The sequence below is a fragment of the Oncorhynchus masou genome, unplaced genomic scaffold (genome assembly GCF_036934945.1).
Source record: "Oncorhynchus masou masou isolate Uvic2021 unplaced genomic scaffold, UVic_Omas_1.1 unplaced_scaffold_808, whole genome shotgun sequence".
Taxonomy (NCBI): Eukaryota; Metazoa; Chordata; class Actinopteri; order Salmoniformes; family Salmonidae; genus Oncorhynchus; species Oncorhynchus masou.
Window position 1 is genome coordinate 234093 of NW_027014552.1, and position 12358 is coordinate 246450.

General features: G+C 46.9%; 1 protein-coding gene across 1 annotated transcript in view; it reads left to right on the forward strand.

The window, feature by feature from the left end:
- Window positions 1-2371: 2371 nt before the first annotated feature.
- Window positions 2372-12358, forward strand: part of LOC135537526 (GPI transamidase component PIG-S-like) — a 29895-nt gene continuing 19908 nt past the window's right edge. Inside the window, 3 exon segments of the mRNA XM_064963662.1 lie at window positions 2372-2501; window positions 10890-11856; window positions 11954-12092. Coding sequence (XP_064819734.1) covers window positions 2372-2501; window positions 10890-11856; window positions 11954-12092 — 1236 coding nt within the window.

Here is a 12358-nt window from a genome sequence, read left to right on the forward strand (position 1 = left end):
CAGCGACATGACCACGTTAGCAACGGACCAGCGACATGACCACGTTAGCTACCACCAGCGACATGACCACGTTAGCAACCCGACCAGCGACATGACCACGTTAGCAACGGACCAGCGACGACCACGTTAGACCACGACATGACCACGTTAGCTACCACCAGCGACATGACCACGTTAGCAACGGACCAGCGACATGACCACGTTAGCTACCACCAGCGACATGACCACGTTAGCAACCCGACCAGCGACATGACCACGTTAGCAACGGACCAACGACATGACCATGTTAGCTACCACCAGCGACATGACCACGTTAGCTACCATCAGCGACATGACCACGTTAGCTACCACCAGCGACATGACCACATTAGCAACAGACCAGCGACATGACCACATTAGCAATGGACCAGTGACATGACCACGTTAGCAACGGACCAGCGACATGACCACGTTAGCAACGGACCAGCGACATGACCACGTTAGCAACGGACCAGCGAAATGACCACGTTAGCTACCGACCAGCGACATGACCACGTTAGCAACGGACCAGTGACATGACCACGTTAGCAACGGACCAGCGACATGACCACGTTAGCAACGGACCAGCGACATGACCACGTTAGCAACCGACCAGCGACATGACCACGTTAGCAACGGACCAGCGACATGACCACGTTAGCAACGGACCAGCGAAATGACCACGTTAGCTACCGACCAGCGACATGACCACGTTAGCAACGGACCAGTGACATGACCACGTTAGCAACGGACCAGCGACATGACCACGTTAGCAACGGACCAGCGACATGACCACGTTAGCTACCACCAGCGACATGACCACGTTAGCAACCCGACCAGCGACATGACCACGTTAGCTACCGACCAGCGTCATGACCACATTAGCTACCACCAGCGACATGACCACGTTAGCTACCACCAGCGACATGACCACGTTAGCTACGGACCAGTGACCAGCGACATGACCACGTTAGCAACAGACCAGCGACATGACCACGTTAGCAACCACCAGCGACATGACCACGTTATCTACCACCAGCGACATGACCACGTTAGCAACAGACCAGCGACATGACCACGTTAGCTACCGACCAGCGACATGACTACGTTAGCTACCGACCAGCGACATGACCACGTTAGCAACCACCAGCGACATGACCACGTTATCTACCACCAGCGACATGACCACGTTAGCAACAGACCAGCGACATGACCACGTTAGCTACCGACCAGCGACATGACCACGTTAGCTACCACCAGACCAGCGACATGACCACGTTAGCAACCACCAGCGACATGACCACGTTATCTACCACCAGCGACATGACCACGTTAGCAACAGACCAGCGACATGACCACGTTAGCTACCGACCAGCGACATGACCACGTTAGCAACGGACCAGCGACATGACCACGTTAGCAACAGACCAGCGACATGACCACGTTAGCTACCACCAGCGACATGACCACGTTAGCAACAGACCAGCGACATGACCACGTTAGCTACCACCAGCGACATGACCACGTTAGCTACCATCAGCGACATGACCACGTTAGCTACCACCAGCGACATGACCACATTAGCAACAGACCAGCGACATGACCACGTTAGCTACCGACCAGCGACATGACCACGTTAGCAACGGACCAGCGACATGACCATGTTAGCAACGGACCAGCGAAATGACCACGTTAGCTACCGACCAGCGACATGACTACGTTAGCAATGGACCAGTGACATGACCACGTTAGCAACGGACCAGCGACATGACCACGTTAGCTACCGACCAGCGACATGACCACATGACCACGATTACAAAAAGAAAACCAGCCCTGTTGAGGACACCGACATCTTGCTCCCAGACAAACTAAACAACTTTTTTTGCTCACTTTGAGGACAATACAGTGCCACTAACACGGCCCACTACCAAAATCTGCGGGCTCTCCTTCACCACAGCCAACGTGAGTAAAACATTTAAACATGTTAACCCTTGCAAGCCTGCCGGCCCAGACAGCATTTCTAGCTGCGTCCTCAGAGCATGCGCAGACCAGCTGGCTGGTGTGTTTACTGACATTTTCAATCTCTCCCTATCCCAGTCCGCTGTTCCCAGGGCCACCATTGTTCCTGTTCCCAAGAAAGCGAAGGTAATTGAGCTCAACAACTATCTAGCATTCACTTCCATCATCATGAAGTGCTTTGAGAGACAAGTCAAAGATCATATCACCTCCACCCTACCTGACACCTAGACCCTCTCCAATTTGCTTACCGCCCCAATAGGTCCACAGACAACGCAATCACACAGCACACTGCCCTAACCCATCTGGACTCATCTGCATTCTTACCTATGTAAGAATGCTGTTCATTGACTACAGCTCGGCATTCAACACCATAGTACCCTCCAAACTCGTCATCAAGCTGGGTCTCGACCTCACCCTGTGCAACTGGGTCCTGGACTTTGACGGGCCGCCCCCAGGTGGTGAGGGTAGGAAACAACATCTCAACCCCGCTGATCTTCAACACTACTCCCTGTTCACCCATGACTGCGTGGCCATGCACGCCTCCAACTCAATCATCAAGTTTGCAGATGACACTACAGTGGTAGGCTTGATTACCAACAATGACAAGGCAGCCTACTGGGAGGTGAAGGCCCTCGAAGTGTGGTGTCAGGAACATAACCTCACACTCAACGTCAACAAAATAAAGGAGATGATTGTGGTCTTCAGGAAACAGCAGAGGGAGCACCCCCCTATCCACATTGACGGAACAGTAGTGGAGAAGGTGGAAAGTTTTAAGTTCCTCGGCGTACACATCACAGACAAACTGAATTGGTCCACCCACACAGACAGCGTGGTGAAGAACGCGCAACAGCACCTCTTCAACCTCAGGACGCTGCATAAATTTGGCTTGTCACCAAAAACACTCACAAACTTTATCACCGCCTGGTATGGCAACTGCTCCACCCACAACTGTAAGGCTCTCCAGAGGGTAGTGAGGTCTGCACAACGCATCACCGGGGGAAAACTACCTGCCCTCCAGGACACCTACACCACCCGATGTCACAGGAAGGCCAAAAAGACCATCAAGGACAACAACCACCCGAGCCACTGCCTGTTCACCCCGCTATCATCCAGAAGGCGAGGTCAGTACAGGTGCATCAAAGCTGGGACCGAGAGACTGAAAAACAGCTTCTATCTCAAGGCCATCAGACGTTTTAACTTCTTAGTGATGGGATTGATTTGACAACACCCAGTGAAATAGCAGAGCGCCAAATTCAAAAACAGAAATACTCATAATAAGAATTCATAAATCATATAAGTGTTAAACATTGGCTTAAAGATGAACTTCTTGTTAATCCAGCCGCAGTGTCAGATTTCAAAAAGGCTTTACGGCAAAAGCAGACCATGCGATTATCTGAGGACAGCACCCCATCAAACAAACACACGACAGTCATATATCAACCTCAGAAATAACTATATAATTCCTGCCTTACCTTTGAAGATCATCTTCTGTTGGCACTCCAATATGTCCCATAAACATCACAAATGGTCCTTGTTGTTCGATAAATTCCGTCGTTATATCCCCAAAATGTCCATTTATTTGGCGCGTTTGATTCAGAAAATACACCGGTTCCAATGACTACAAAGTATCTAATAAAAGTTACCTGTAAACATTTCAAACAACTTTCCTATTCCAACTTTAGGTATTTTTTAAACGTAAATAAACTATCAAATTTAAGACGGAATTAACTGTGTTCAATACCGGACGAAAAGTGGAGCGAGCTTTCAGGTCACGTGCCCCAACTACAACAGTACACTTGGCTCGACTCCCAGAAAGGAAATGGCTACTTCTTCATTTCTCAAAGGAAAAACATCAACCAATTTCTAAAGACTGTTGACATCTAGTGGAAGCAATAGGAACTGCAAGCCATAGAAATCTAAGGCGGTGATTGACAGAGTCGGAAAGCCTTGGCCAAGTCGATGAAGATGGCTGCACTGTCTTTCATCGATGGCGGTTATGATATCATTTAGGACGTTGAGCGTGGCTGAGGTGCACCCATAACCAGCTCGGAAACCAGATTGCATCGTAGAGAAGGTATGGTGAGATACAAAATGGTCAGTGATCTGTTTGTTAAGTTTGGCGTTCTAAGATTTGGATATACAGTTTACAGGTTTACATACACCTTAACCAAATACATTTAAACTCAGTTTTTCACAATTCCTGACATTTAATTCGTAATCATTCTCTGTTCTAGGTCAGTTAGGATTACCACTTTATTTTAAGAATGTGAAATGTCAGAATGATAGTAGAGAGAATGATTTATTTCAGCTTTTATTTATTTCAGCACTTTCCCAGTAGGTCAGAAGTTTGCATACACTCAATTAGTATTTGGTAGCATTGTCTTTAAATTGTTTCACTTGGGAAAAACATTTTGGGTAGCCTTCCACAAGCTTCCCACAATAAGTTGTGTGAATGTTGGCCCATTCCTCCTGACAGAGCTGGTGTAACTGAGTAAGGTTTATAGGCCTCCTTGCTCGCACATTCTTTTTCAGTTCTGCCAACACATTTTCTATAGGATGGAGGACAGGGCTTTGTGATGGCCACTCCAATACGTTGACTTTGTTGTCCTTAAGCCATTTTGCCACATCTTTGGAAGTATGCTTGGGGTCATTGTCCATTTGGAAGACCCATTTGCTACCAAGCTTTAACTTCCTGACTGATGTCTTGAGATGTTGCTTCAATATATCCACATCATTTTTCTACCTCATGATGCTATCTATTTTGTGAAGTGCACCAGGCCCTCCTGCAGCAAAGCACCCCCACAACATGATGCTGCCACCCCCGTGCTTCATGGTTGGGATGGTGTTCTTCGGCCTGCAAGCCTCCCCCTTTTTCCCTCCAAACATAACGATGGTCATTATGGCCAAACAGTTCTATTTTTGTTTCATCAGACCAGAGGACATTTCTCCAAAAAGTACAATCTTTGTCCCCATGTGCAGTTGCAAACCGTAGTCTGGCTTTTTTATGGCGGATTTGGAGCAGTGGCTTCTTCCTTGCTGAGCGGCCTTTCAGGTTATGTCGATATAGGAATCGTTTTACTGTGGATGTAGATACTTTTGTACCTGTTTCCTCCAGCATCTTCACAAGGTCCTTTGCTGCTGTTCTGTGATTGATTTGCGCTTTTCGCACTAAAGTACGTTCATCTCTATGAGACAGAACGAGTCTCCTTCCTGAGTGTTATGACGGCGTGGTCCCATGGTGTTTATACTTGCGTACTATTATTTGTACAGATTAACGTGGTCCCTTCAGGCGTTTGGAAATTGCTCCCAAGGATGAACCAGAATTGTGGAGGTCTACAATTTTCTTTCTGAGGTCTTGGCTGATTTCTTTTCATTTTCCCATGATGTCAAGCAAGGAGGCATTTTGTTTGAAGCTAGGCCTTGAAATACGTCCACATGTATACTTCCAATTGACTCAAATTATGTCAATTAGCCTATCAGAAGCTTCTAAAGCCATGACATCATTTTCTGGAATTGTCCAAGCTGTTTTAAGGCACAGTCAATTTAGTGTATGTAAACTTCTGACCCACTGGAATTGTGATTCAGTGAATTATAAGTTAAATAATCTATAAAATTGTTTGTGGTCTTCATGCACAAAGTAGATGTCCTAACCGACTTGCCAAAACTATAGTTTGTTAACAAGAAATTTGTGGAGTGGTTGAAAAACAAGTTTTACGAGATGAGGAGGGGGAGCGGGGGTAGGTTGACCTCAGGTCTCACCTCTGGAAGCCAGAGGTAGGGGGAGCCGGGGTAGGTTGACCTCAGGTCTCCCCTCTGGAAGCCAGAGGTAGGGGAGCGGGGGTAGGTTGACCTCAGGTCTCCCCTCTGGAAGCCAGAGGTAGGGGAGAGCGGGGGTAGGTTGACCTCAGGTCTCCCCTCTGGAAGCCAGAGGTAGGGAGAGCGGGGGTAGGTTGACCTCAGGTCTCCCCTCTGGAAGCCAGAGGTAGGGGGAGCGGGGGAATCTATCAAATAGCACACCTCTAACTTTGTACAGTACTAATGCAATTAATAAAATCAGTAACACTACGAAATGCTACCAAATAAACCACAATTCATTCATAACACTGTGAATATATAGTTTCACAGACAGATTGTTGCATTTTCTTCTGGTTTGTGCGAAATCATTAAGAATAATATGATGCCAGTCTGCATAGCACCAAGGTGAAGTGGTTTAGTCTTGACTCTTGGTTGACAGTATTGGGGGGATGGGTAATGTAGTCTTGACTCTTGGTTGACAGTGTTGGGGGATGGGTAATGTAGTCTTGACTCTTGGTTGACAGTGTTGGGGGGATGGGTAATGTAGTCTTGACTCTTGGTTGATAGTGTTGGGGGATGGGTAATGTAGTCTTGACTCTTGGTTGACAGTGTTGGGGGATGGGTAATGTAGTCTTGACTCTTGGTTGACAGTTTTGCGGGACGGGTAATGTATTGATGCTCGAGTGCCAAATCAACACACATTTGTTTCTATTAGTCTTTGTTACTTCTTTTTGATATTTATGAGTCTTATTTTTGTTTCTATTTTTATATTTATATAGTTTTAAATGAATATTTATTTGTGTAGTTCCAAATGTCTGAATAAAAATGACATCTAGATTACACTGTTCACAATCTTAGCTAGCAGTCATCATCATGAATCAAGTCTACTGGCAAATATTTTTTTAATCCTTGTCATATGAAGAGAAATAATGAAGAAAAAATATAGATAAAACGTATCTGTGCTTATCGGCCATTGGACATTAACATCACAACAAGTTGGAATTCGCAAATTCAACAAGGAGTTGTTTGGAAGGAATCGGTGACAGTGTCTAACCGCAGGCATTGCAGCTGGGAAGTCAGACTGGGAAAATACGTTTTGAACGGTCATCCAACTCGGAATTGTAAATCTTTTTCTTTGACGACAAAATTTGCCAACGAAGGACCGCCATGCACAACAAGGTGAGTCCAAAAATGTCTTATATGCTGCTGTATAAATGATGCAATATGCCAGGGAGATGTGGTCAGCTATATCAGATATGTTTATTTAAAAGGCAGTAAATGAGTCTGAATGAACTGTTTGGCTGCCAGACAAGGCTCCGCTGATAACCAGGTGTAGCTGTGGTAAGGATTCACTCCATGGTGCTGAACAGAAAGCTCTGCTGTTGGAACAGCTTTATGTCGGCCCTAAACATTTGTGGGCGCCGTTTGTCGTCGTTATAGTGCGATTAATGTATTGTTTAGTGTTATGTTATGTAGTGACTTTGCTAGTATGCATCTCAACAACAACAAAATGTTAGTTTGCCCCACTAAGATTTACAAGCTAAAATTGTCACTGGATATGTTCCAACACTAGACAATCGTAGCCATCCTTCCAAATATGGTCTTGGAAGTCTGGAGAAATCCAGTATAGGATTCTGGGTTTGAATGGGAGTTGGTTTTTGTTCAAACCTTTGTCTTGCTACGTAACTAACTTGTTGATACGTTGAATCACGTTGGTAACTACGAGGTTTGGAGCGAAAACCTAAAGGATGGTAGCTCTCCAGGAACAAAGGTGGTCATCCTTGCAATCGTGATTTGGGATTTGTACAAAATAAATAAAAGTAGAGAACAGTAAATCATCAAATAATCTGAACCAATTATGCTAATCTGTTAAATTAACAATCCGTTTTAATACCCCCAGAAATTATGAAGTGATGAAGACCACCTGGAAAGTACCCGTGTAAACCTGCGACGCGCCAACGGGAAAGCAACTCAACCGCAGCCTAGCAATGAACCCACCCGAGTCGACCTGCATCCTGGAACGCACCCGAAACGACCTGCATCCTGGAACGCAACCACGGTCTAGCAATGCCACTTAAGCAAGCCAGCTGGGCCACGAGTAGTCGGAGTCTCGCGTTATTATCAGTACAGTACATTTACATCACGATATGAAACGTTGATTTTGAACCTTCTGATCAACTACGAATAGGTGTCAGGCGGCACTCCACTGTCTGATTCATATCGTTTGATTTCTGATGATAGTTGTCGATTTTATCGACTGATTGTAATTGTATGGGGTGTGCAGTTGCCAATGACTCCGTGTAGGCCGTCATTGTAAAAAATAATAATTTGTTCTTATTTAACTGACCTGCCTAGTTAAATAAAGGTTAAATAAAAGAAGACAGACGAGAATCTCCCCTAGATATTTAAAGCCCGCCTTTTGATTCGTGATTGGGTAGGATGTAGGGGGAATAGCGAGTTTTCGATTGGACAGCTGTCCTGCCCTTCTAGCCCTGCCCAGTTGCATGGACAGAGATGGCGGCGATAGAAGTGGGTGAGTGAAGCGTCTGGCACAATAATGCGTCGTTTTCTTTAAATTACCGCAGTTTTAGCGCTATAAAATACACACATTTAGAACAGTATATTCAGAAGAGAATGAATTAGGCAGCGTTTCTTGAATATCTGTAAATATTTTTTTGTTTCATAGTTGTAGTGTTGTGCCCAGAGAGTTGTCTGTCTAGCTTTCCCTGTCATATCCGATAACTACCGGGGCCTTTCTATTAACCGACCCGACGCTCAGTCTGAACGTTAACTCGAGTTACAGGTTTGGAAACATAAGGAACGTACCTTTTCATATCAGCGAGAAATAATCATTTTCAAAAAACAAAAAGTTAAATTACTACACCTTTTTTCATTCGGGTTAGTTCTCCCATACGGCCATATGTCCATGTTACTGCGCTTGTTTACGGAAGACAGAGTTGACCACAGTGCTAATTATCGAGCTAATTATCTAGTGTGCTCCGAACATCTATGTAAAGGTAACGTTAACTAGGGAGGAAGTGTAGTTCCTCGGCTGGATGCCCACAGCCTTAGATGGCCCGTCAGTAGATGGCCCGTCAGTAGATGACCTGTCAGTAGATGACCTGTCAGTAGATGACCCGTCAGTAGATGTCCCGTCAGTAGATGGCCCGTCAGTAGATGTCCCGTCAGTAGATGTCCTGTCAGTAGATGACCTGTCAGTAGATGACCCGTCAGTAGATGTCCTGTCAGTAGATGGCCTGTCAGTAGATGTCCCGTCAGTAGTTGTCCGTCAGTAGATGTCCCGTCAGTAGATGACCTGTCAGTAGATGTCCCGTCAGTAGATGTCCTGTCAGTAGATGGCCCGTCAGTAGATGTCCCGTCAGTAGATGTCCCGTCAGTAGATGTCCCGTCAGTAGATGTCCCGTCAGTAGATGACTGTAATGTCCTGTCAGTAGATGGCCTGTCAGTAGATGACTGTAATGTCCCGTCAGTAGATGACCTGTCAGTAGTTGTCCCGTCAGTAGATGGCCTGTCAGTAGATGGCCTGTCAGTAGATGGCCTGTCAGTAGATGTCCTGTCAGTAGATGGCCTGTCAGTAGATGGCCTGTCAGTAGATGGCCTGTCAGTAGATGTCCCGTCAGTAGATGGCCTGTCAGTAGATGTCCTGTCAGTAGATGGCCTGTCAGTAGATGGCCTGTCAGTAGATGGCCTGTCAGTAGATGTCCTGTCAGTAGATGTCCTGTCAGTAGATGTCCTGTCAGTAGATGGCCTGTCAGTAGATGTCCTGTCAGTAGATGGTCTGTCAGTAGATGACCTGTCAGTAGATGACTGTAATGTCCCGTCAGTAGATGGCCTGTCAGTAGATGACCTGTCAGTAGATGACTGTAATGTCCCGTCAGTAGATGTCCCGTCAGTAGATGTCCCGTCAGTAGATGACTGTAATGTCCTGTCAGTAGATGGCCTGTCAGTAGATGACTGTAATGTCCCGTCAGTAGATGACCTGTCAGTAGTTGTCCCGTCAGTAGATGACTGTAATGTCCTGTCAGTAGATGTCCTGTCAGTAGATGACTGTAATGTCCTGTCAGTAGATGTCCTGTCAGTAGATGACTGTAATGTCCTGTCAGTAGATGGCCTGTCAGTAGATGTCCTGTCAGTAGATGGCCTGTCAGTAGATGGCCTGTCAGTAGATGGCCTGTCAGTAGATGTCCTGTCAGTAGATGGCCTGTCAGTAGATGGCCTGTCAGTAGATGTCCTGTCAGTAGATGGCCTGTCAGTAGATGGCCTGTCAGTAGATGGCCTGTCAGTAGATGGCCTGTCAGTAGATGGCCTGTCAGTAGATGACTGTAATGTCCTGTCAGTAGATGTCCTGTCAGTAGATGTCCCGTCAGTAGATGTCCCGTCAGTAGATGTCCTGTCAGTAGATGTCCCGTCAGTAGATGTCCCGTCAGTAGATGGCCCGTCAGTAGATGGTCCGTCAGTAGATGTCCTGTCAGTAGATGACTGTAATGTCCTGTCAGTAGATGTCCCGTCAGTAGATGTCCCGTCAGTAGATGTCCCGTCAGTAGATGGTCCGTCAGTAGATGTCCCGTCAGTAGATGTCCCGTCAGTAGATGTCCTGTCAGTAGATGTCCTGTCAGTAGATGTCCTGTCAGTAGATGGCCTGTCAGTAGATGGCCTGTCAGTAGATGACCTGTCAGTAGATGTCCTGTCAGTAGATGTCCTGTCAGTAGATGTCCTGTCAGTAGATGTCCCGTCAGTAGATGTCCCGTCAGTAGATGTCCTGTCAGTAGATGTCCCGTCAGTAGATGTCCCGTCAGTAGATGTCCCGTCAGTAGATGTCCCGTCAGTAGATGGCCCGTCAGTAGATGTCCCGTCAGTAGATGTCCCGTCAGTAGATGTCCCGTCAGTAGATGTCCTGTCAGTAGATGTCCGTCAGTAGATGTCCGTCAGTAGATGTCCCGTCAGTAGATGTCCCGTCAGTAGATGGTCCGTCAGTAGATGGTCCGTCAGTAGATGGTCCGTCAGTAGATGTCCGTCAGTAGATGTCCTGTCAGTAGATGTCCCGTCAGTAGATGTCCCGTCAGTAGATGGTCCGTCAGTAGATGTCCTGTCAGTAGATGTCCCGTCAGTAGATGTCCCGTCAGTAGATGTCCTGTCAGTAGATGACCCGTCAGTAGATGGCCTGTCAGTAGATGACCTGTCAGTAGATGACTGTAATGTCCTGTCAGTAGATGGCCTGTCAGTAGATGACCTGTCAGTAGATGACCTGTCAGTAGATGTCCTGTCAGTAGATGACCCGTCAGTAGATGACTGTAATGTCCGGTCAGTAGATGGCCTGTCAGTAGATGACCTGTCAGTAGATGACCTGTCAGTAGATGTCCCGTCAGTAGATGACTGTAATGTCCTGTCAGTAGATGACCTGTCAGTAGATGGCCTGTCAGTAGATGACCTGTCAGTAGATGACCTGTCAGTAGATGACCCGTCAGTAGATGACTGTAATGTCCCGTCAGTAGATGGCCTGTCAGTAGATGACCTGTCAGTAGATGACCTGTCAGTAGATGACCTGTCAGTAGATGGCCTGTCAGTAGATGGCCTGTCAGTAGATGGCCTGTCAGTAGATGACCTGTCAGTAGATGGCCTGTCAGTAGATGGCCTGTCAGTAGATGGCCTGTCAGTAGATGACTGTAATGTCCTGTCAGTAGATGTCCCGTCAGTAGATGTCCTGTCAGTAGATGACTGTAATGTCCTGTCAGTAGATGGCCTGTCAGTAGATGACCTGTCAGTAGATGACTGTAATGTCCTGTCAGTAGATGTCCCGTCAGTAGATGTCCCGTCAGTAGATGACTGTAATGTCCTGTCAGTAGATGGCCTGTCAGTAGATGGCCTGTCAGTAGATGACTGTAATGTCCTGTCAGTAGATGGCCTGTCAGTAGATGGCCTGTCAGTAGATGACTGTAATGTCCTGTCAGTAGATGGCCTGTCAGTAGATGGCCTGTCAGTAGATGGCCTGTCAGTAGATGGCCTGTCAGTAGATGGTTGTAGATGACCCACAGGCCGTGGATCACTGAGTGTGGATCACTCTCTGATTCCCTCGTAGTCTAATATAATGTGTGTGTTGCAGAGTTGACCGAGGGCGTCTGGCGGCCCTAACCAGAGCAGTGGTGGTGATCGCTGTGGGAGTTCCCTTGTGGTGGAAGACCACTGAGACATACAGGGCATGGCTACCTGTCACCCAGATCAACCAGCTAGCTCAGCTGCAGGTAACACAGCTCTGTGTGGTGTGGTGTGCGAGAGAGATAACAGAGAGAGAGAGTTAACAGAGCTGTGTGTGTGTGTGCAGGTTAACAGAGCTGTGTGTGTGTGTGTGTGCAGGTTGACAGAGCTGTGTGTGTGTGTGCAGGTTAACAGAGCTGTGTGTGTGTGTGTGTGTGTGGTTAACAGAGCTGTGTGTGTGTGTGTGTGTGCAGGTTAACAGAGCTGTGTGTGTGTGCAGGTTAACAGAGCTGTGTGTGTGTGTGCAGGTTAA